Source organism: Vicugna pacos, chromosome 15, assembly GCF_048564905.1.
Source record: "Vicugna pacos chromosome 15, VicPac4, whole genome shotgun sequence".
NCBI classification, from domain to species: Eukaryota; Metazoa; Chordata; class Mammalia; order Artiodactyla; family Camelidae; genus Vicugna; species Vicugna pacos.
Window position 1 is genome coordinate 27,080,318 of NC_133001.1, and position 25,114 is coordinate 27,105,431.

Below are 25,114 nucleotides of genomic sequence, written 5' to 3' on the forward strand. Positions count from 1 at the left end.
CCACCTACCTCCAGGCTTGAGCCATATCACCCAAAGCCTCACCACAACCTCCCCAGTGGGTGTCCCCTCCCCTCTGTGTACCCCCACCCCTGCCTTCACCACCTCTCAGGCCTCTCTCCTCCAGCAATACTGCCTCCTCTCCAAGGCTCAGCCAAGGCTTGTTCCAGGGGTGACTGTTAGATAAATGAACACACTGCTTCACACAAACCTACTTTCCCTTCAAGGGTCTCTTTATTCAAGACCTTTGTTTCGAGCTGTGAGAAACCTTCAGAGGCTTCCTCTATGGAATATTTCAAATCAAAATGCATTTGTTGCCTTTTCCTATTACCAAGGACTGACTACTAACATCTTTGGCCATCCCAAGGTAAACCAACAGCACTTGCTTTTTCTTATTTAGTTTTTTCTAATAGAATTCCAGAAAAAATAGATCTCTATTATATATATATTTATACACACACATACACATATAGGGATCCTTTAACCAGGAGGTGAAGGAGCTGCTGTCCTTGCAATGTCCCTCAGCCAGGAGGGGAAGGCCAGGAGGTGCAGGCTCCCGCTGGAGGCACTGGGGCTGTGCAGTGCTGAGCCAGTGCTGGGAGCAGGTGGGACTCCAATGGCTCCTCCCCTCCGAGGAACAAATGGGGCTCTGACAAACCAGGGCAGCCCTCGCCCGACCTTTCCCCACACCTTCAAATGAGAGATGTACCAAATAGAGCTTTAAAACTAAAACCCAGAGTGCAGATAATAAAGGACTTCCCTGATAGGCCCGTGGGGGCTGACTTCCTCGGGAGAATTCTGAAAGCATCGTGCAGCAAGGCTAGGGGAGCCAGCAGGGGAGACACCCCCCCAGCACCCCTGCAGAGAAGGCTGTCAGTACACAAAGGCCTGCCCAACCAGAGGGGCCAGGCTTCGCTCCTCCTTGGGTCTCTAATCACAGTCCCCATTTGGCCCCAGACAGGGGGAAGCCAATTGCCAGAGTGGTAGTCGGTGCTTGTGTAACCTAAGAAAGCCTGAGGTGAAAACGGGCTGTGGGTGGTGAGATGTATGAAGGCCACTCTTACAGACTGCCCATCTCCACATGATAACGCCCCGCGGGATCGGCATTGTACCCATTTCCCAGAAAAGTAAGGTTTCTAGGAATGAGGTGTTGATGCAAAGCATTAGAAAGGCTGGGTTGGTCCAGCAGCCATGCTTGGATCCTGAGTCCTGGGGGCTAAGGCCTAGGGCCGCAGGAGGCTGCTGGGTGGGGCACGTCTCCAGGGAGATGCGGGTGGGCAGAACTGAAAGCTTAGGGCTGAGCTCAGTGCCCCTGGCCAGACACCAGAGGCCCCAAAGGCACTTGGCAACAGAGGGGAAGACCAGAGTGGGGCCCAACTGGCCTCAACACACAAAGAGGGGCAATGCTAGCTGGGAGGCCATGTGGCCCCAAACCTGGGAAAGGACCCAGAGGTCTACCCTCTCTTCCCACTTGCCAGCAGATTCTTCAAGCCAGGACTGCCCTGGACCTGACCTGAGAGTAAGGTGTGAGACGAGGGCCCGGGGCCTCCCCAAGACAGAGGCCTGGGGCAGGGGGTGAAGAACAGCTGTGAGACTCCCCCACCAGTGCTCTTGGGGAACAAGTCCAGTCACCATGACTCTAAGTTACTTAGGGTTCAGGCAGACTGTCTCCTGAGGGGCTGAGGCAGGAACCCAGGAGAACCCTCTTGGCCCTGCCCAAGGGCCGTTCATGGGAGAGCAGAGAGCTGAGGTTCTAGACTAAAGCTTGTGCAAAGCCAGGAAATCTAGGGTCTGGGATGTTGAGGGAGAGTGACAGGTACAGTACAGGGGCTTCTAGGTGGAGGGGTGGGGGTCGAGAGGGGCTCAGAGCCTTACTGCACATTTAGATGAGGCACAGATACACTGGGGAGGCCACGTGGCCTCCCAGCTACTTCCTTGCTCACAAATACCATGATGCTTGTCTGAGTCCCAAGGAACAAGGGATTTGTTTTTGATGCAAACCTGGTCCACCCAGCTCCAGCTGAGCAGCTCCTAGACCCAGCTGGCCCTGGAGGGAAGCAGGGGCGGGGTGGGGGAGGCGAGAACTAGGGCTGCAGCCTGTAGAAGTGTTCCCTAGAGATGTATTTCCCTGAGGCCCTGCACCTCCCCAGACCCACGCTACTTGCTGCCTGCCTGTCCACCCACGCTGGGCAGCTCCCTCCCTCCCTCCCAGCCACTGACGAGCAGGATTAGAGCTCTCTGGGGATGATGGAGAAGGGCAGCACTGGGCTGCTGGCCTCCAGCTCGAGGGCAGTGAGGAAACAGTCGACAGCGGCCTCGCTCTGGCCCTCGGCCTGCAGCACCTCGCCCAGGCCCTGCCACGCCTCATGGCAGGTGCTCTGCCTCTCCACGGCGTCCCGCAGCACCTTCTGGGCCAGACTCTTATGGCCCAGCCGACTCAGCATCAGACCCTGGGGAGCAAACACAGGGTGGGGTGAGTGAGGGTTGTCTGGGGACAGGGGCATCCTAGCCATTGGGGAAACAGGCCAGAGAGGGTCCTACATCTCAAGCTTTGGAAGGAACAAGTGACCGTGCCCTTGACCTATGCAAATCCCACCTGTGTCCGTCCCAGCCTTGCTTCTAGCCCAGCATCCTGGGTCACCCACTGGGGGAGCTCTGGCCCCAAGGGATGAGCCTTCCAGTCAGCAGACCTGGCTTTGGGTCGCTCCATTAACACCTGGGCAGGTCACCGGTCTCTGGCCCTCACTTTCCTCAGCTGCAAATGGCAAAGACTGCCATGCCCACCTCTAGGGTTAAGTTCACGTGAGTCAGTATGTGCAAAGCCTCTGAACGGTGTCTGGCATGCATGAGCTCAAGTTGACGGGCCTGTCACCCCATGGCCTTGTGCTGCACTGTGGCACTGTCCTCCCCCGCGACGAGTGGGACTGAAGAGCGGATGCTACCGGCTTGGGACTCTCCAAACGGAGGGAGGACCGCAAGCTTGTGAGGGCTGGATGGACAGCTCTGGTGCCCGCATCAGTGGCTGGGCTTCCTGGGACCTAAAGCTCACCGCAGCCTGGCCAGGCAGGTCAGAATCGCAGGAGGAGAGTGAGATGGCCAGGGACCAGGGGTGGATGCTGGGCGAAAGGGGGGCCCCTGGGAGGGGTCAGGGCTGCCCAGGAAGCTTGGCCCTGATGTTTGGCTCCAACAACCAGAGAGACAGAGGAAGTGACAGGAATTGTCACAAAAAGGGTGGGAAGTGAAACTGGCATTCTATCCTCTCTACATCCTCATCCACCCACCCTGGGAAGGGTGTGGGGAGGCAGGGGGACAGGGTGGTGATCAGAGGGAGAGGCGAGGACCCCCTTTTGGCCTCCAGTCCTAGAAAGGCTGCTTTGCACTGTTGCATCTGTGTTCCAGCCCTCAAAGGTGGCACAGGATGGCAGCACAGGGGGCCATCCTCTTGCTCAAAGATACGAGGTAAAGTCTGAACATCACCAACTTCCTGGACAGGCAGGGGCCAAGATTGGGGTGGGGAGCTGCCGTCTATGTGCCTGGAGCCTTGGGTGCCCACCCACTGACGACCGTGTACATTTTTAGCTGGAACATTTTCCTCCTCACCGCACTCCGCAGAGCTAGGCCTTTTGTTGCTATGGAGACCCCACCAGGGAAGATGCATACGCCTGACTTCATAGTCCTCTGAGGGCCTGGAACACGACCAATTAGGCAAGAGGGAGAGATGGCACTCAGGAAGCCCTAGGAAAGGCCCCCCCCCCTTCTCTGGAGGCGCTGGATGGCCCTCGGGTGGCCAGGAATCAAGAAAGGAAGGGGAGCTCTTCATCCCAGGGTGAAGCTGTCTCCAGAGAACCACAGGGATGGATGGGGAGAACAGGAGAAGCTGGGGCTGGGTGGAGCCTCAGGCAGGGTCCCTGGCTCTGGCCAGATGGGAGCAGTGCTGACTCAGGGCTGCTCAGGACCAGAGGGCAGTCAGTGCCCAGTCTGGCCAGCAGGGCTCCAGGCCAAGTTGCTCTGCCCGCATGGCCTGGGAGCTGGACCCTGAGCAATTCATGATGGAACAGGGCCCGCAGGGAGGAGGGTAAGAAGGCGAGACAACAAGCCGCCAGACGCCAAAATTAAGCACCAAAAATGGAAGGTTTGGGCCCTTAGTGCTGCCCATGGCGGAGCAACAGGACAGATGGGAAGGCCGCCCAGGGCGGGGGCGGGGCTGCAGTGGCTTTTACATACCACTTTGGCTCTAGTGAGCTTCTACCTGAGATCTTGTTTGGAAAGAGGGCTACTCTTTTCAATGAGTTTGAAAATCCCTATCTCAAGAGATACGGAGGTGTGTGGGGAGGAGCCAGATTTTGTGTGTGTGTGTGTGTGTGTGTGCCAGATTTTGTGTGTGTGTGTGTGTGTGTGTGTGTGTGTCTGTCTGTCTGTCTCTGTCTGTCTGTCTCTCTGTCTTCGTCTTCCTCTGTTTAGTAGGTTTGAGGCAGGCTCCTCTGCGTGTTGTGGGGAGAGGAAGACCGGCCCAGGTTAGAATCCCAGCTCTGCCACTGACAGGGCCGTGACACCAGAAAGTGGCCTATTTTCTCTGAGCTGCTAGTTCCTTATCTGTAAACTGGGGAATAGAACAGCCCTTCCTTGTAAGTTAGCATGAGGATTCTGCAAGGATGAATTTGCAGTTGTGCAGCGGGACGCATGGTGGGCAGACAGCACGTGGAGGCGACCCCAGGATGAGCAGAGGGTCCTGGGTTGGGGAGAAGTGGGCAGAAGAGCTGATTTCGCTGGAGGGCAAGGCTTCCTCTGGGGGAAGAGTATGGGCTGGGGTGGGGTTGGATCACGTTCCCCCCACCCTGGGGTGCTGACCTGAGAGCCTGAAAGGAGACACCGGGGTCAGGCTGGGGCCTGGAGGCCCAGGGCCTGTAACAGGATCTGCTGCCACCTGCCCGAGACACCAGCCCATCCAGTTCATGTTTGGTAGCAACTCGGAGCTGTTTGTTGCCTGACAACTGGGTGGGGCCCCGCCCCAGGAAGATGCACCGTCTCACCTGCTCTGCCCCTGGCCTGCGGCTCCCCAGCTGCCCCAAGGAGATGGTGGGAACACAGAACCTGTATCTCAAAGTCCATGCTGACCCCTCCCTACTCTGCACCCATGTAGAGAGAGGAGACCAGACCCACTGAGTGACTCTCAGCTTCTGACACCTGACCTGGGAGACGCCACAGCCGTGCAGTCCCACGGGGATTAGAACGAAGTGCAAGTTGCTTATGAAGCATGGCGGCTGTAATGGGGCCGGGGTGACTACAGCTGCTCAGGAAGGAGCGGGGCTATGGGGAAAGCCCCCAGAAATTCCCGACATCATCCACTCCCTGTTCCCTCCCTTCCTGGAGCTCAGGGAGAAGTGAGCCTCTGGCCCCCTCTCACCTGCCTGGTACCCTGCTGCCCCAGGAAGCCTTCCCTGGTGGACTGCACCTTCTGCCCACACCAGCACCTTGAGATTGTGCTTCATTACTGAGGGTTCTCCAACGCCATCCCTGCCCCATTCCTCCTAGACTGAGGGACCCTAGCTCCTGCCTGCTTCACTAGTCCCCACAGGATAGCAGGGTAGGGGGTTCCTAGATGCACAATCAGGCACAGCAGGGGTGTTTCCATGTACTGAGTGACCTGCCACAAAGGCAGGCAGCCTGAGGGGCCTCACACTCGCTGGGGTCTGGTCTCTGGTTTGTATGGAGACCCTGAGGGGAACCCCTCCCGGTTAGGAACCCAGGTTCTCTGCAGAAGTACAGGTGGGGTCAGGGGCTGCAGCCTAGGATGGGGATGAAGGGGCAGAAGGGTCCTGCCTGCCTTTTTCTGAATTACCACTGCATACCATCTCACTAAATCTGTGCTGGACACTGTCCCCCTGAGGAGAGGGGTAGCAGGAGGGTCCTAGCTTTTTCTTCTTCAGTGGGGAGGGCTGCCCTGGGAAGCAGCCTGCAGTGCTAGGCCAGCTGCAGCCCAGGCTGAGAGCTCCCTCCCCACCCCTCCCCTCAAGTATTTATAGAAGTTATTTTGGGAATTTTCTTTCTGCGCTCAAGGCGCATTCCTGGGATTCTCTAACAGCCTTTCCAGCTGGGAAGCTGGGAATCAGCTAGGGGGCTGCTGTCGCCTCCCGGTCCCTGGAGCCTCCTGCTTGGGGACTGAGGGGCCACCTCTGAGGCTGCACTAAGGAAGGCTGCCTCCCTTCACCCACCCAGGGCACCGACACACCCTGCAGCGAGGCCCACATTGCCGCCAAACTGAGGCTCTCTCCCCGCACTAGGGATTCTCCCAGGTGTGTCAGCCTCAACCTGTCCAACCAGACTGGGAATAAGGAATCTCTCCAGGATGAGAACTTAGCCCACACATCGCCACATCCCTCCTGGAGCTGGGGCAGCTCCAAGGCCACAGGCTGGTCCTATTTCCCTGTGGGGGTGGGGACTGCTCCTTCCAGACACCCCCAATATCTGGCTCACAGCTCCCCCCAAGAGCTCCCCTCAGCTCTCATAGGAAGAGGCTCCTGCTGAGAGCCCCCAGACTCAGAGCCCAGCCTAGGTGGGGGTCTTCTGGGGTAGCAGGGTGGCTATGCTTCGCATGTGGCAAGAACTCACGCCGGCCTTCCTCCTCCTGGGGCCTCCACGGGTGAGTGCTGGAAAACACCAGTGGACCCGCCGGCTGGGGGTGGTGTGTGTCTTCAGAGGCCCACAGCCAGGCTCAGGGACAAGCACAGGCTGGGTAAGAGGGTGAGTCACAGCCTGGAGGGGCTCCCTTGCCAGCCCCACCTCTAGGCAGGGAGCTGGGCCTTTCCTGCTCCAGCCTTCTAGCATGGGTTTCAGGCTCTGGGCCATCTGGGGGCTCTGCTCACCCTGTGACACTGACAGCTTCCTATCCACTTCATTAGCATTTCAGGACTCCACTGCCAGCCTAAAGTTCACCTAGAATCCTGGGTCAGAGGCAGGGGGACCCACCTCTACCCTCATGAGCCTGGGATGTGGGCTCAGGGTAGGTGCTGGGGTTGTGCCAGCCGGGGAGTGAGGCGGGCTGGGGAGGGGCCTCTGGACAGTGAGGCCCACGCTGACGGGATGCTTGGGCAACCCCCCCCCCAACCCGGTGAGCCTCCACTTTCCCATCAGGGGATGCAGACCTCAGGCAGGACTAGGGATGGACAAGAAGAGAGAACTCACCATGTAACCACCACACCAAGACATTCCTATTGAATTTTCCTGCCAAACAAGCAATATTCTGCCCTGACTAGAGGTGGTGGGGCAGGCACAGACCCCACTGATGAGGGGCTGTGTGTGGACACAGCTTCTTCACACATTTACACAGCACAGCGCAAGACCCCCCGTTCGCTCAGGCTGCCTCTGAGCCCCCACTCCAGCTCAGGAAGTCAACAAGTGGGGAGCAGCCTGGAGCAGGTGGAGGTCCTGGAACCAGAGACCTGGCTGTTCTCTGTACTATCCAGTGTCAGGGAACATCCAGAAGGCCGGGCACTGAGTTTCACATCTCAGATGCTCTTCAAGTCAGGAAGCAAAGGCTGAACCAGCCTAACTCAACTACTGGCCAGAATGCAGGACCATGCGGGGCCTTGCCAGGGCCTGGCCATCCCTGTCCCTCCTCTCTAGCAGCCTCTGGGCCCAGCACACCCCTTTAGCTGCAGAGTCTCACCCCACGTACGAGATGGCAAGAGTGGGTCTCAGATCCCCCTCAACCGAGACTCGAGCCCACTGGGCTGGCTGCCCTCACTCTCGGCTCGGGGCAGCATGGCCTCACACTGCACGCTCTTCTCCCATCCACAGGCCGGCTGGAGCTGAGGTCCTGTACCTCGGCACCAGGCCAGAGTCGCAGGTGGGCCCAGAGAGGATGGAGCGGTCTGGGCCTTGGCTCTGAGCTTCCACTTGCCTCTGCAAACCACGAGTGTCTGAACCCAGCCTGGGTGCCACACTTCAAAATGAAAAATGTAGGGGGGAAGGTATAGCTCAGTGGTACAGTGCATGCTTAGTTAGCATGCATGAGGTCCTGAGTTTAATCCCCAGTACCTCCATAAAGAAAGAAAGAAGAAAACCTAACTACCTCCCCCCAGAACAAAGTGCAAAAAAACCACTTCAAAATGAACAATGTCCAAGTCACCCCAGCCCCGGGGCCATTCGCTTACAAAATTCTTAAACCTCATTCTAACCAGAGCCCTAGGTGCTTGGCATCACGATTCCTAGTTTACAGACGAGGACACTGAGGCTCTGAGAGGTTGACGAACGTGGCCAGGGTTAAACAGTGAGTACAGGCACAGCAGGACCCAAGTCCAGGTCAGTCAGACTCGAAGGCTGTGCTCCAACCTCCAGGCACGAGCCAGCTCTGACACTGGGGGCTTAAAAACCCTCCCAGCAAACCAGTGCCAAAGGCGACCCCAAAGGTAGCTGAGGTCCCCAGTCCCTGCCCAGCACCCCCTTCCTGCTTTCTCAGCACCGTGCGGGCACCATAGGCCACCCAACAGCACAAGGAGATTTGGGCCCATGACCCTCGCCCCACAGCAGTGAGGTCAAGCTGCCCAGTCAAAGGTAGGGCTCAGGCTACCCACCACCACGTCTGCTACTCAAAGGACACCCAAAATACCTAATGTTGGTTTATCTTTTCACAACTCCCAGCTCATCTGAGCCCTAAGATTACCCCTTAAGGTCACAAAGGCCTGAATTACTATCCCCATTTGATAAAAGAGAAACTGACCAGCGAAGGGAAGTAATCTCCAAGTGCCCCCACAACTCAAGGGCTGGTTGTCTGTCTCAGGTGAGTCACCTCTCCAGTCTGTCCCACTCTCCAGGACTGGGGATGGGGCCAGTCAGGGAAGCAGGGTGGGGGAAGCTCTGTGCAGCCAGAGTTCACGTCTTGGACCTTAGAGAGCAGAGCCTTCTGGTTGGATTCCTGGAGCAAAAGGCTCTACCCAGAACCTTAGGGCTGGATGGGGCAGAGCCCTGTCCAAGCTGGGGAGGGAGAGTGAGGGTAGTGGGAAGACTCTGGGGACTTGAGTGGCATGCCCCAGTCTGGAGAGAGGGAGGCAAGAGGCTCTGGAGCCATCTGCAGGTGGCCATACCTTTGATCCCCAAACCCACTTAGCAACAGCTACTCTGCAAGCAAGGAAAGATTACAAGGGAATAGTTCATCGCCAGCTCTCATCAGAGAGCAATGGATGACAGAAACACTGTCTTTCCAGGGGCATCTGGAGAGACTAGGCCAGATCACATGGCCAGGACTGCTTTAGGAATCACATCCCTGGGAACCACATCACAGGAGCCTAAGCTCACGCAAGGCAGTACCCCCACTGCTGCCTGAGAAGGAAAGCATTCTGGGGAGACGGGGCAGTAGGAACCCGGAGTTCTGTCTCAAGAAGAAAGCAAGACCAGGGGCAGGGGCCAGTGAGAAGCAGGGAAGCCTGGCCAGAGAGGGGTCAGAAAACTTTACCCCCAGCATCTGTTCTTGGGAGAGGAGGGTGGGGCGTCACCCACAGACACAGGTGCAAGGACGTAGCCGCACCTGCCTACTCCTGGCTGAGGCTTTCAAGCTGTCACTTGCAGTGAAACAGGCTGCACCAAAGCACCCACCCTCCCAACTCAGCCCAGCAGAGAGCAGGGAGAGTGAGTCAGTCATGGCCAGGGCTAGTGTGATCCTCCCACCATCAAGGTCAGGTGACCTCAAAGGAACCCCTTCTTGGGAGGGCTCTCCGTGACTTGACTCCATCAGTCGATCCTGGGCTCCTTGCCTTCCCCAGGCAAACCTGGTCCCTTGGAGGTCCCTTCTCAGCCAAGCTGCTGGAGCCGCCTCGGAAAAGCACTGTCACCTGAGGGCCAACTCCTCTGCTGATCTTGGGAAGGACCCTGCTTCCTTTCTCAGGTTTCCTCGGGGGCAGGCAGGTAAAGTTCAGGTTTCCCCTTCTTAACTAGATTCTTCTATCAGAAAACTAAGTTCTTAACATCTAGGCTGAGTAAGTATGGTTTCCACCTACCCGGAGACTGAGCTGGCAGAGACCATCAGGCCCTGCTCCTGGGTTTTCACTGGGCATTTCCATTGGCAGAGAACATGCCTTTTTCTTTCCACTCCTGGCAGTCTCCTGAAGCCACCTGGCCATCCCTGAGCCTGATGGAGGAGGCAGCCTGAGAGACCAGAGCTTGACAGCACAGAATCCTCTTGGAGGGACCCTGCTGTGTGCACAGTGGGGCCTCTTTGCTGGCACAGCCCTGCTAAGGAGGTGTCTCTTTCCTGCCTGATCTGGATGGAAAAGTCTGAGCTGAGCCCAGGGTGGAGCTGGAACCTATGTCCCCCTACACCCAGGGCCAGGAGGGCAGCAGGGCAGGGAGAGCAGAAAACATGTTTCTGAGCCAAAGTTCATGTTCCTGGATGCCTGAACCAGGGTCCTGAAAGCAACAGCCTTCCCTCCCAGAGGCTCTTCTCTAGCTGGTCTCTAAATCTCCTGTCCCATCTCCTGTACACAGCCACAGAGAGGCCCTAAGGCCAGCCTCCTGGTATCTGACCATCCCGCCCTGAGAAATGCAGGGCAGAAAGTGGCACCCACCCAGCTGAGTCTAGCTCTGCCCTCCTCTCCCCAGACCTCAGAGAGCGGGACTCAGCCAGCATATCAGAGGGCTCACTGAGGGACCTAGAGCTCTTCCAGCCCAGGCTTTGGGTGGCCATGCGTCCCCTTCTCCTCGTACCTATCAGAGGCTGATGTCCTCACAGGGCCACAGGGTGTGGTAAGACCAGGATGTCCTCCCTGGCAACTTACCTTGGCAATGACTCCAAGGTGGGGAGGGTTACCGGTTCACCTCCATATTCCTTGCTCTGGATAATTCTTCAAGGATGCACCAACCTCTGGAGTTCACAAAGCTGAGACAACTGCTATGTCTCTCTCTCTGATTCTCTACTATTTTTACAATGAATCCCTTACAGAAGTGCAAGCTTAGACCAATGGGTAGAGTAGCTCTCATCACGTAGTACCACAGCGAAAAAGATCCTAAAGTCCCATCTGTGCTTGGTGGGAAAAAGTGCTGATTAGTGATGCCTGTCACCGGTGAGGGACTAAAGCATGGGGCATGGTAGCGCATGTGCTGTGTTTTGCTTTCTCTGATATTGCACTGCAGGCTTTTAGAAGCACTTTCACGTGCATCACCTCATTTGATTAGAACAATGCTGGTCGAGGAATACAGAGAGTATTATTCATTTACAAATGGAGACATCAGAAGCATGAAAGTCAAGCATATCTTTTCCTACATCACCCAAGTGAATTCCAGGGCCAGGGTTAGGTCCCAGATGTCCTGAATCTAAGGCCAGTACAGGGAAGACGCGTAGATCAGGGAACGCTGGAGATCAGCACACCAAAGTGTTTGCCTGTCTTTGGGAAAAGAGTGCTTAGAAAATCTTCCCCAGGCCTGCAATGTGCTATTCTTTATGCATATGTGTGGGATGCTGGCAGGAAGAGAGGGTGAGAAGGGGCTGGACTGCCCACGTTGGAGCCGACTGGCCCCTCTGGCTGCTTGTCACTTTAACAGTGGGCAGTCCTTGCTCCAATTGCATCAAATCAGCAAGGCACCCCGGGAAGAGAAGAGGGACCACTTCAGAAACAGCTGTAGGGAGCCACTCTGGACAGCTATTCAGTTACCATGGAAACCCACCCTTGGAAACTGCTTCAATTTCAAGAAAATACCTACAAACAATAAGCATAAATGAAAAACGGTACACTGCTGCTTCAAAATTGTACTCGTTATTGGATTTGGTCAAGTTTTCGGCACTGAGACGGCAGGCTCAAGTTCGCGAGCATGGCAGGAAACTGCCGTCTGCCTGGCTGCAGGCCTGAAGACAGAGCCCACATCCTCCTCACCAGCTCCCTAATCAAGTTTCTGGATGTGACCTCCCGGGAGGCATTGATCAGAGGAGCTAATGTCTGAAATGCAGGAGGTCACCAGCTCCCTAATCAAGTTTCTGGATGTGACCTCCCGGGAGGCATTTATCAGAGAAGCTAATGTCTGAAATGCAGGAGGAAGGAGGATGAGGCTTGCAAAAACCAAACATTTGCTGAGCAGACTGGAAGGCAACAGGAGCCACGCGGAGGGGAACCTGGGCCGAGGTGTGATGCCACTGAGCGGGCTTCCTCTCCCTGACTCTGACCACTCGCTCACGTGGGCCTGAGCCAGAAATCCTTTAAGAAGTTGGGCAGTGGGAATAAGGGCTGAAAAGGGAATCTCTGTTCTGGCCTGTTTTTAAGGACTTTCGGGGTCAGCAGGGACCTTGTAAAGATGACCTGGTTGAGCTCCTCTCCCACGTGATATTTACATTCTTCGGGCGACATCCTCACCAGGTGATTCCTGAGTTTGTGCCTGGACTATGCTACGAGTTAAACCATTTTTCCTGATACTGAGTTGACGTCCAACTCTTCTTAGCTTCTACTCCTAAACAAATCAGACCCCTTTCGACAACGACAACCCTTCAGCCATCTGAGCCATTGTCCGGATGCTTCTGTGTTCTCCATGTGGCAGACATCAGTGATGCCCTCGTGACAGTTCTCCTCAAAGAGCTCTCACAGTGGGACATCTGATGTGGAAACTAGACTGCAACAGGAGAGGACTGTGTCGCTGTGGGCTCCTAAATGATACCTCAGAAATCACTGTGCGAATGCAGGCCTGTACGCTTTCAGATCATTACACCTATCCTGGTATCTCCTCTCTGAAAGCAGCTAAGGAAGGCAGAGAAAAACCTTGGGTCTACTATATCACCTGTCAGAGAGGTGTTCCCTGGACCAGAGAATGCCCACTGCACAGGGAAGTAAAACTGAGGTTCTGAGAAGGGGCTGACCTGCCCATGATCACCCAGGAAGAGAATGGCAAAGCCAAGACCAGAGCACCAATATCCTGCCCCCAGCCTCCAAACCTTCCCACAGGAGAGTCATTGAGCCCTGGGCACCCAAGTCCTGGGCTCCACGTCCTAGGATTAGGGGCTGCCAGCCCCTATTGGCACCCTCGAAGCCATTCTCAAAGGGTGCTCAAGTTGGGCCTGACATGACAGCGTGTTCCAGGATACCACCTGAATCCCACAATGAGGCATGGAGCTCCTCTGAAATGGGGGAGGCAGCCCAGTGACTAGAGAGGGCCTGGAGGCCTCCCCAGAAAAGGCATTTTGGTATTTGTCTAGCGTTTCCAAACAACCTCTAGGGCTAGACGGCCTTACAGAAACACGGCAAAAGGTGTCAGCCAATCCTAGATTTTTTCATCAACGTAGACAGTCTCTGAAGGGGAACGGTCTGCCTCTATAAGAAAGATAGTAGAGCAGGGAGGAAGCCACCTCCCCCAAGACACCAAGGAACAGTGGCTGCAGGGCATTTGAGGGGGTGCGGGGCTGACTCACCAGGCTGTGCATGATGCGCACGCCGTCGGGGTTCACTGTGAGCGCCTCCTTGTACAGCTGCTTGGCCTCCTCCAAGCTGCCCTTCATCTCGGCCAGCCGGCCCCGCATGTAGAGTACCGAGTGCGAGGTGGGGAAGAGGCCTGCCGCCTCCTGGATGCAGAAGCCCGCTTCCTTGAGGTGTTGCTGCTCAATGAACAGCTCGGCTGCAAGACCAGAAAGGCAGGGGAGGTGGTGGGAGAAGTCAGAGGCAGTGGCCCCCTCCCGCGAACAACCGCCAGCCCCCAGAGTTCAGGAACTCGTCTTGGGTGATGGAAACCATCCCACTGAGTCATAGCCCAGGATGGGCTTGCTCTGGGGTGAGGTCTGAGAAACCAAGCGATAGTTTCAGAGCGCTCGCTCTGTGTCAGGCCCTTTGCTACGTGCTCCACACAGACCATCTCAGCCAACACTCACAAAACCCCACAGAGCAAGCACTTCTATCACCCACTTCAGAGAGGAGGAAACTGGCACAGAGAGGATAAGGAACTCGCCTAAGGCCACGGGGAGAGGAAGTGACGGAGCCAGGTTTGTACTGGGCTGTCTGACCTCAGAGCCTGGCCGTGGGGACATGGGTGGGGTGGGGGGGTCCTCCTGCGGCTAAGCATTTACTCAGGTGACTGACTTTTTCCAGTGTCCTGTCACTCCATTTGTTCACCATGTGTCTGGGGACAGCGAACTGGACACAGACATGGTTCTCCAGGAAGGGCAGCAGACCAAACAGCTAACTCCACCCGCGTGATCAGGAAGAGGGGAGCCAGGTGATGCTGCCAGGGACAGGTGGGGGGATGAGGAGGAAGGAGGCCTAGGGGGTGCCTGCGAATGGGCAGGGTTCACACCAAGGAGTATTGGTAACAACTACAAAACCGCCTGCACTTACCGGAAACATCTTCTCTCATTTATTCCACATGTGTCTGGGAGGGAAGCAGGTACCCTCATGTACCCCAGGCTAACACACCAGGCTGAGAGAGGGAGGCCCTCATCCTAGTCCCGCAGTGGAAGGGGCTCCCCAGCAGCTCCTAGCCTCTCTCCAAACCCTGGACTGTCTGCTGCATGTAGGAGAATAGGGGACGCACACGCCTTTCCTCCAACAGGCAGGAAAGATTTGCCCCACAACCAGTTTGCCTTCCTCCCCTAGATCAGTACAAAATGTGGCAGTTTCTCCACCCCTGGGCCAGCCCACACAAACACACATTCAAACCCACACCGCGCAGGTACCCACCTGCCGTAGGCACCTTCAGAAACGCGGCTCCTCGAGGGGCCGTGCAGCCCACCCAGCCCTCAGCTTGGCTGCCCCTTCTGGGGCTGGTGTACCACACAGGTGGGAGGGGACACAAAGGGTGAGCAGAGCCTGGCTGGTGACTTTGCCGAGAGCTGAGGTTCCACTAGTTCAGATTAGGTCTAGGGTAGAGCGTGGATAACAGACTTCCCAAAGGAAGCGCCCAGAAAGAGGTGGCGAACCCAGGCACCCCATCTTGTTCCATCAAGAAGCAGGGAGGAGACCTCAGGAAGGCCTTGACTGTAGCACACAGCACTGGGGTACTCGGCACAGACATTACCTAAGGTCCACTGTGTAAGCAAAGTAGCTCACCACATTCTAAAATACTGCCGACGGCTTTCTGAGACGGGCACTCTCTACTGGAGAGGAGAACTGGGGAGAATCAGAGAATTAATTGAACACAGAGGAGCCAGGCTCCCATGATAAGGTGAAAGAGAGAAAACACAGGCTCTTGTCCTTGGAGACAGCCTGAAATGGAGACTCCCAAGGCGGAAAGTTCAGGAAGGCCAGGCCAGGAGGGGTGGGCTCTGAACCCAGGGCCTTGCAGGCAAGGTGGGTCAGGGGCTTGGCTGTCTCAGCCTGAGCTCTCTGCTCTGCTGTTATGCCCCTTTCTAGAGCTGCCACCTGGGGCTCCCAGCAGGCGGTCTTCATACCTGAGTGCACCATGTCCAGCTGCTGAGTACTGTGTGCCTGGCCCTCCCTGGAGAGGGAGAAAGATCAGAGGTGGGGGAGTGGAGCAGCTGAGCCATCAAACCACTGGAGGGACCCAGGGCAGTGGAATGACAAGTGCCAGCGCTGAGTGTTCCGTGCACCCAGGTGGGGGTCAGGTCAGCTGTGCCGGTGTGGTCAGGGAAGTCTTCCTGGGGGAAGTGGCATTTGAGCTGGGGCCTGAAGGCATAGAGGCACTTGGACTTGCAGAGAGAAGGGAGGTTGTGCCGACCCAAAGGGCTGGGCCCCACGGTGGCAGAACTTTCAGGGTCCTGGAGGAGAAGGCAGAAGCCGAAAGAAGGAAGTGTGTGGTGTGTGTTGGGGGTGGGGAGGCCTGTCCTGCACCAGCCCTGTGGCTGCTTCCTCCATCGCCAGGAGCTCAGCTCAGAGGCAAGGCTGTCCACTCCCCTAGACCTTGCCCCAGCAGGCCCGCCTCAGGCCTGGCCCACCAGCCCACCGGGTCCTGGCACAGCTCATTAAGCTGTTTACAACTTGCTGCCCTCTCTCCCAAGCCCCATCTCTGGAGGCTGTCCCTGGTCCCTCCCTTGGGAACTTCTCAGAGTGCCTTCACATCAACAGATTTCAATTACAGGGATCTCCAGCCCCCACCTTCCTCAGGGCCCTGGGCCCTGTCCTGGCCACACACCAGAGAACATGCCTGAAAAATAGGTAGGGCTGCTTTGCTCCGATGGACTTCATTACCAGTTAGGCAGGAAACCAGATGACACAGAACAGAGCCAGAGAAGTGAGGTCTCCTGAGGTCTCCTGGCCACCGTGCAGACAGCCCCTGGCAGGCCCAGCCTCCAGAATGGGGCCCCTAACCTGCACACAGCCTCACACATCTGGGGGGGCTGCAATGCACCCCTTCTTCCTAGCCTTAGTGTCCCTGAACAGTTGTTTTACCAAACATGGTGCTCCCCAGACAGCTGGCCTGGGCTGCAGCAGGAGCGGCATGGCACTGTGCCCGCCCACTGCCCGATCCTCCACCTCCCAGCCCTGGCTGCCAGGGCCCCGAGGTGCCCACACCCATCCCGGACTCCCTTGGCCAGGGCTAGAGGAGCAATCACTGTTACTGGATTTTCCTTGAATTCTCATGGTCTAGTCCTCACTCCAGCAAACAGGGGCTTTGTGGCCCTCAGTGTCAGAGGCCCCTTCTGATCCCCAGTTCCTTCCCTCTCCCTCCTTTCTGATTTCCCACTTCTCTCGTCTTTTGCTCTGCTTGCTCCCGACCTCCTCTCTGGTCTCTCTCGGTTTTTCTCTTTCTTCCCTCCATCTCCACCCGCCCCCTCCATGCTCTCTCTCAGCATGCTCCAAATGGAAAACATCTGTTCCCTGGAGCTTTGCAACAGTCTCTCTTATTATTTTTTTCTGAGGCATCCTGATCTAACCCTGCACCCAGAGCTGGCTCTATCCTTTCTGCCAACCTTGCCAACGCTGAGCCCTCTTTACAGGGAGGAGGTCCTTGATCGGCTCATTCCTGGGTTGAGAAGCAAGGTGAGGGAGGGCCCAGGCCACACCAATGGCCTCTTGGGAGCCTCCCCAGGTGAGCTGTGCTTCCTAGAAGCCCTGAAACCCCAGAAAGGAGGGGGTCACTGAAGCTAAAAGGACAGAAGCCCCTCAGGACAGGAGAGGTTAGGCCTTCAAAAGAATCCATCTTGAGCCCCTAAACTTTCCCCTAAAGGAAACAGCACTTGCCCATGGAACAAACCCTCAGGACATAAGGAGGCCCAGAATAAAGGAGAAGGAAGGGTGGAGGAGGGTGGGGGAGGAATGACAGAGGGGTGGGGTGGGGTGGAGTGGAAGGGAGAATGACCAGGAGAGAAACACAGAGAATCCAAAGGTCTGAAGGGACTTTTTGGGTTGCTCTGAGAGCCTCCACCCCTGGGACCCAACCAGAGCACTGTTTGCTTCAGGCCACGTGGGCATCAAGGCTGTAGGGGCCTGGGCTCCCAATTTCCTGTCCTGGGAGTGAGGAGGGGGTGACGGGCAGAGAGCAGGGAAGCAGGGAAAGCAGGAGCAAGGGAGGTGAGGACGTGGGAAGCAGGCACAGAAGGCCAGAGGGAGAAGGGCGGGGGGCCGGGAGAGAAGGGAGGAAGATAACGGAAGAAATGAGGAGGAATGAGGGAAATCCATTAAGTCAGAGGAGCACGTGGGACCCAGGGTCAGACATAACTTCTGCCTTGACTATAATCTTATAATAAATATGCTCCTTAAACACAACCCAGGTCCCCAGGCTGCCCAGCAGACAGCAGGGGTAGATTCTGCCTCTAGGGCCACCTAAAACGCCAGGGCCCAGCCCATGTGAATCTGCCATTCGGGATTCACTCCAGGACCAAGAGTGCAGGGGAACTCTCCCGACATCATCTCCCTCAGCTCCCAGAGACGTGAGCTGCAGTGAGAGGGGAGGGTGGGCCATCCTGCTCTTTAAAGTACCTCTTGACACTCAGGATCCTGGAGCATCTATGGGGCTGGGGGCCTCTCCCATTTTCACACGGACCCACTGCCAAAGAAGTAACATTTTTGAAACTCGTCTCTGGAAACCCTCTGTGACGCTGCTTCTCACATCAGACTGGAATGAGAAGGAGGCTTGAAGAGGGAGGGAGGAGGACGAGGGCTGGGAGAGGACCGATACGACATTTCCCAACCTGAGAGTGGGTTAATGATGGAACTTAACTGCCAAAACAGACTGGGATGCGATTTATCTTAAACTAAACCAGGGGGGTGAGCGCATTCCAAAATGATAAAGGGGGACAGTTTTCCCTTCCTGGAAATTTGCTGCAGCTGGTGGAATCATCAGGCGGGGTGGGTGGGCATGGGGAGTGCTGATGACAATACTCAGCCTGGGCCAGGCAGTGGGTGGGGGCTTAGGGAGAAGTTACTGCCTTGGTCATCTGCTCCAGGTAGACCTTCATTCAATGGTGCTCAGCACATGTGTGCTGGTGATGGTGGTCGCTAGGGGCTGGGAGAGGGCTCAAGGAGTGAGATTCTCCAGAATCCTTCCACGCTCAGAACCAAAGACCTAGGACACCTTTTGGCTTCCCTTTCTGGCTGTGGCAACTGTTCACCAGTTGATCCCTCCTTCCTTCTGTAATGACAGATACCCTAACTTTTAACAGGGCATATGGACACCCAGAATAATGACATTTCCCAGAGTCCTTTGCAGCTGGGTGTGGTCATGTGACTAAGTTCTGGCCAATGAATCATGAGGGGAAGTGATGTATGCAAATTCCAGGACATGTCCTTCTAGGGAGGGGGTGTCCCCTTCTCCCACTCTTCCCAGCTGTGCCTTGGAATGTGAGTGTGGTGGAGGGCCACCTTGGATCACAAGGACAAGAGTGACACCCAAGTGAGATCAGAGCCAGCAAAACAGAAGGAACCTGGGTCTCCAGACCAGGAGAGCAGTGCCATCATCCCAGCCAAGGCTGCCATCTCTGAATTATTACAGGAGAAAAAAGAAGTATTTACCTTTAGAAGCCACTGCTATTTTGGATTAGTCACCCCCCGCCAAACCTGTCTCCTAATGCCACATTGCCCAACCGTTCCCTGGCACCATGTCCCAAGCATTTGGATTTGTTCTCAGAGTTCTGTGTGGGCTAAACATCCAGGATAATGTCCAGAGAAGAGAGGTTAATGTGCAAATTATTGAAGGGCGTGTTTATACTGAAATTCCCAAGTCTAATTATGGGCTTCAGGAAGGCCTTTAACCTTACGTGGAGTCACCAGAACATACTAGCATCCCCAGCATCCAGCAGCATCTCTGAGAAAGCAAGCAGCCTTGTGAAACACAGAAACCCTGTCATCTGCTGAGAGCAGTAAACACGGCAAATCATTAAAACGAAAGGTCTTGGGAGCTCCAGAGTAGGCAACATACAATTCTGAAACCAATCACTCACACTGATCCATTCCCTGAAGCTGGCCAACCCCCCCGGTGTGGGGGCAGCATCCCAGGCCCGTGGTGGGGGGGGCCCAGTGTGCCCACTGAGAGCTGTTCCAGCTGCATGTCTTGGAAGGAGACAGAAGCATCTTTGCCTAAGAGGAGGCCTTGTTTGTTATCCCTCTGGATTTTTCAACATTCCTCTTCCTACTTCAGAAGCAACAAGCTGACCGTGAAACACAGCCCCCACACATCCTAGCCTCCTAAGGGAGCCTGATATGCTAACTGGGGCAGTGTCTGCATTATTAACATGCTTCCCAGTCTAGTCTTTCTGTGGATCCTGGTCCAATTTTTTTCCCCCTAGATTTAGAACCTGTGGAGGGGAGAGTGGGGGCGTACTGCATACTAATGTGTCCATATGTGAAATCCATGCAGCAGGGAACCTTTAGATTCTCAGTCACAAGCAATTCTAACTCTGACTTGAAAAATCCATAGGTCTCAGGAATGGAATATCTATCTCAGTCTCTTCTCCATCTCCTCTTGGGGATTCTTGGCACCACCTACTTGGTGGAGAGGGGGCAGAGAGGAGGGTAATCAGAAAAAAGGTGAGGAGCAAGGGGGCATGTTGGCCTGGAGCATTTTTAGGATTTCCCTTATCCTATCATCTTTCTCTTTCTCCTGCTGCTGCCGCCATTTTATCTCATTCAGGCACATCTCTGCCTTGATTCTCTCTTTTCACTCTAATCTGGCTCTCACACCACCACTGGATTAAACTTTTCCATCACTTCTGGGGGTCACTCCTCAGCATCCCTTAGCCGAGCACCGAGGACCCTCACTGCAGTTGGTACCCCTCTGCCTTTGCTGTCACTGTCACCACCACTGCAGTGGGCAGGACAGAAGCCCAGCACCACTGGCCAAGTACCTGCTAAGTGCTGACTGCTTGATATGCACTAGCTCATTTAGATCAGGACAGGCAGGAAGTGAGCCGTGTGACTGTAAAGCTGCCTGCCTCCCCGACACTAACATGCTCAAACTCCACCGTGGCAATGGTGCCGATTAGCCAACAAGAGAGATTGTTACCTGAATGGTGACCCATTATTACCAGCCCTCTGCTTTCAATGAACTCGACCACCAGACCTCACTTTCTTGGGGACCAGCACATTGCTTCTTCTCTTGCTATCCCATGAGCTCTTGGGATTTGAGTCCTATAACTACTTCTACTCAGGAGAAGGTAGGCAAGGAGGAAGGATGCAGCCTGTTTCTGAGACTAAGACTATGTCTGTGCAACCTTCCCTCAAGTCCCCTTACACTTGTATTTGCCACGAGAGAACCTTTCCCAGGGAGGCACGCACTATCACCATTTAGTGAAAAGGAAACCCGCCAAATGACAGATTCAGTGATTTACTCCGGCCAAGCAAAGAAGAAATAGCTGGAATTAGAGCTCCTGGTTCCTGATTCCCAGGCCTTTCCACGAGTACTGCAGCCTGTGTGATCTTTCCCATGGGTCCCCCCAGCCCCACACTCCTTTCCACAAGACAGGACACAGCTCCAAAAACCTAGCGGCATGCAGGCAGGTGGGTTTCACGGGAGCCAGGGACACTCACCAGCCTGGAGCCAGATCTGTTCCAGCGTGGTCCACAGCTGCATGGGGCCCTGCTTCAGGACCGAGCTGGGCACGGTCAGCTCTGACATGGCTTCCTCCAACCGGGACGCTGCAATGGACGATGCCCGCCGAGAGCCTGCAGAGCAAGTAGGGAGGGGCTGAGCCGCAGAGCTGGAAGCAGCCACCCCATACCCATGCTTTCTGGGAGAGGAGCTTTCTGAAGGGCAATAAGGCTGTGAGTCCACTTCTGGGAGTCAATCACTAAGGAAAAAACCTTGAATGTTGGCAACAGTGAGCATTCTATCACTGCCTGTGATACTGAAAACAGAAATGACCTGAATGTCCACCAACTGGGACTGATTAAAAATAAGAGAGTGTAATCATTTAAGACTATGTAGTCTTAAAATAATAACATATAAATAGGGGTATCGATGCAGAAAGATGCTGACATTGTACAGTTCAGTGGAAAAAAACAGATTGCAAAAGGGTATGATCACATTTTTATAAAAAAGAAAATATGAGCATGTTTCTGAAAGTCTGAAGGCCATTTATCTGGGTGGTGAAGTGATGGACGGCTTTTCCTTTCTTCCTCTTCTATGGTTACTGTCTGTTTTCACAAGTGTACGTTACTTCTTTAAAGGAAGGTCCCATTTGAGGTTGGGCTGAGAAGGATCTTTAGGGAGCAGCTCAGGCCAGATCCTGTGCCCCCTGGAGAATTTCTCCTCATGGCAGTTGAATGACATGGGTCCCTGTTCAGGATATAAAAGCCGTTGACATTTACAATCCACATGCAGGTGAAACGCGAGCACTTCTCTCTCTGAGGCAGTAACGGCTCCAATAAACTCAGGAGTCCTCGGGGCAAAACACAGATGATTTCAGTTTATAAGGTGAGCGTATGTGGAGTCCTGATAACTCCGTCCGGTTTCTTCCCTCTCTAACTGCAAGGGCACTTCGCCCTCTGTCACCATCGCGTCCTCAGAGTCAGCAGCTCCGTGTCCGGCCTGGCGCTCCTCAGACGTGCCTCTCAAGGCAGGTGCTGGGCCGGGCTTTGGAAAGCAGCTCCATCACTTGACAACGAAGACGCAACTTGGATCGCAGCCACCGAAATGGAAAAGATGAGCAATGCTTCCAAACACAACTCCCTCCTGCTTCCACTCCCGTGACTAATTCTCCTGCTTTGTTTCTGAGGAAGGTATCCCCTTTAATCAGGTCCTCGGTTAAAACACGTAAGTTTGCAGATCTGGAACGTGTTTTGAATTTCACAAGACATGGATGTTAGGATGAGTTTTTCCAGGAAACAACAGTCACCTTCCGGCTTAGAGCTGTAAATATAAGCTCAGCCCATTCCTTTCCACTTGATCTACTAAGGACATTATCATAGCAGACCTTGGCCTTGAGCTTTTAGCCTAAGGGGAAACGGTTTCTGGGCTCCACAGCCATCTGTCCACCCCCATCTCCGCATTCTCTTCACCCCCTACACAGGGGGTGGGGTCCCTCCCTTGCCTCCTCCAGCTGCCCACTTCCTGCCCCAGGGCCAGCAGCTGTCCCGCCAAGATCAGCCCTAAAGATGCCTAAGGCCTGTGCTAAACAGGCCCTTAGACAGCAGCCGGCCAGAGGCAGGGTGGGTTTGGTCGGGTGAGGGGAGGGCACTGTGGGCTCACACAGATGACTGCTCACAAGGTACATTCTTACCGGAGTCTGCGTCGTGTGCATCAGGGAGGGTCAAGTGCATGCCACTCTGCTTCTTCAGTGTGAGGCCGTCGCCGAGGCTGCCATCCTTTTCCAGGCCCCTGGAAGACAAGGGAGGGCCAGGGCCTGGTGAGGCGGAGGGCTGGCAGGGAGAATGAGGAATGAGGGAGCCTTACACCAGGCAGGCTCCAGGGCTGAGCCTGAGTTCCAGCTCAAGATCAGAGCCAAAGCCGGAACCACTAGGAAGGAGGGAGAGAAGCAGAGCAGCAGGACAGATCAGAGCTCAGGCCTGGGATTCAAGAATCGGGCTCGCCCCAGAGGCTAAACTGGCATGATGTTACTCCCCCCTCCTTTACAAACACACACATCCCGCTGTGTGCCTGGGGGCCATCAGTCTCCCCGCAGGTCCCTACACTGTCACATTTGTTTCCAAAGCTACACGCTTACTCATGCTGTTGCCACCAAGAATGTTCTCACTGTTTTTCTCGGTCCGCCCCAAACCCCAATCCTTTAGAATCCAGTCCGAGGGCCCTTTATCCATATAGAGGCCTTGTGTAGCTCCCCTGCCCTCATGCTGCCTTCCCTCCCTGCTCTCCATCAGTGTGGACCCTGCATCATGCACAGCAAAGATGAAAAACTCTCTCCTTCTATTTCCTCCTCCAAAGTGGGTGAGGCCAGAAGCTGCCCCAGGCCAGAGGGAGGCCTCTCCTAGCTTTCTCTGCCCTGTCAGTGTCTAGCAGAGAGCTGGGCACACAGTAGGCACTGTGGACTGGCTTCCAAGGAAAGCCTGGTTTTGCAGACCAGCCTCCCCCCCAGCCCACCGCCAAGGGATGGAAGCCCATGTGCCACTCCTGCCTCAGGCTCCCCTACCCTGGGCTGGCCCTGGAGGAGCCAGAGGGGAGGACCCTGGGGTGGCAGATAAACAAGCACTGCGATCCTAACACCACCTCCCAACTCCCCAGGTCCCTGCAGCTCCCACACGGCTAGGGAGGCTCCTCTTCTGCCAAGAGTGGGACGTGAGGGAGCCGCCAGCTGAGGGAGGCAGCACAGCTGGGGCACATACAGCCCCCAGGCAGCCCCTGCCCACTGCCGGGAGGAACCGCAGCCCTGAACCTGCTGACGGCGGAAGCTTAGTGGACTGAGGCAGAAAGGGCAGGAGAGGAGGAGGCCGGCCCAGCCATGGGCCAAAAGCCTCCTCCCTTCAGGGGAGCATGAAGACAATGGACCCACAAAGAATCCCAGGGCTGGGGTTATCCCTGCCATCCTAACTCCGGTTCATACTGGACCTGGGCCTGTGGGTGCCCAGCCATCTTCATGGACATGAGAGGAAACCACCCACAAAAACACAGTGGGTCAGGGCTGGTTCCCTTCCTCTCTCACTCTCTTCCCACTCTCGGGAGGCACCTGCGTGCAGGGACACCGGGGAAAGACTGAGGGCCGCCCTCCTCAACAGTGTGACCCTCAGCAAAGCCACATAACCTTTCTAGATCTTAGCTCTCTCTTCTGGAAGTTAGCATGGTTACTGTGTGGTGTTAATGAGCATGAGAATGTCAACCTCACAAGGTCACTGTGAGGACTAAACGAGACAATGTGGGCAGGTGCCCAACACGTGCGGCTTGGAGCGGATCCACAGATACTTCCTGCCTTCCAGCCCAGTCCCCGAAGGGGGCTCTCCTAGGGCTCTAGAAATAGCCCATTTCCAAGACCTCTCATCACCTGGTCCTCGGCCCCTACCCGGAAGACCTGGACAGAAGAGAGAGGAGGCAGTCCAAGTTGAGCATTTAGCAAAGACCCAGATGTGCTGGAGGTTCCCCGAAGGAGAGCATCTGAGCAGCGCCGAGGGCCAGTGTGGGCTGGCCCAGGCAGAGCATGGGAAGGAGGCAGACAGAGGAAGGTGGCAGGTGGGGCCGGCTGGGTAAGGCAGGGCAGGCCAGACCTTCAGGCTGTGGACTCTGGCCTTGATCCTTCACTGCCCTAAACCAGATTTTACAAGCCCCAGTTTCTGCTCTGGGGCTCCAGGTTTAGAAAGAATGCTACCTGTTCTTAGGAGAGCTAGGTACTGGACCCACCCTCTGGTCCCAACAATTTGTCTCTAGGTGGCCGGCCAGGCTGAGCCCTGCTCCACCCTGGGTGGGGGAATTGCCTGGAGATTACCCAGAAATAAGGGTGTGGGTTGTGACTTGAAAAGACCATCCCCCTAAACAAACCCAACGGCCCCAACCCTGAGAGCAGCTGGCAGTCCCACAGCTCTGGTGCTGCTTCCGGAGGGGAGGCAGAGGCCAAGCCCTACACACCAGGAGAGCAGGCTTCAGCTCAGGGGGGTCCCACCAGGACCGCGTGGATAGCAGGCAACCGGCCACCCAGCGAACAGGCGCTCTCTGCCAGCTCTGGGGACAGCTCCTCTCCCCAAAGGGAGCCAGACTGTGCATCTGCCTGATGTGTCACAGCCTGTGAATGGCAGACAGAGGGGCATCTAAATGCAGGTCCCCCTCACACTGGAGACTGCCCTCACCCTCACATCACCCAGCTGCCAGGTGGTTCCCCAGT

At 55.7% G+C, this 25,114-nt stretch overlaps 1 protein-coding gene across 2 annotated transcripts in view; it reads right to left on the minus strand.

The window, feature by feature from the left end:
* Positions 1–209: 209 nt before the first annotated feature.
* TTC7A (tetratricopeptide repeat domain 7A) overlaps positions 210–25,114 on the minus strand; it is a 117,375-nt gene continuing 92,470 nt past the window's right edge. For both annotated transcript variants that reach the window (XM_006216440.4, XM_072937771.1), the window contains exons 17-20: positions 22,571–22,668; positions 20,880–21,014; positions 13,379–13,581; positions 210–2,447 (exon numbers count right to left, since the gene is read on the minus strand). In XM_006216440.4, the coding sequence (XP_006216502.1) occupies positions 2,226–2,447; positions 13,379–13,581; positions 20,880–21,014; positions 22,571–22,668 (658 nt within the window). In that variant the 3' untranslated portion in view covers positions 210–2,225. The remainder of the gene's footprint in view (positions 2,448–13,378; positions 13,582–20,879; positions 21,015–22,570; positions 22,669–25,114) is intronic.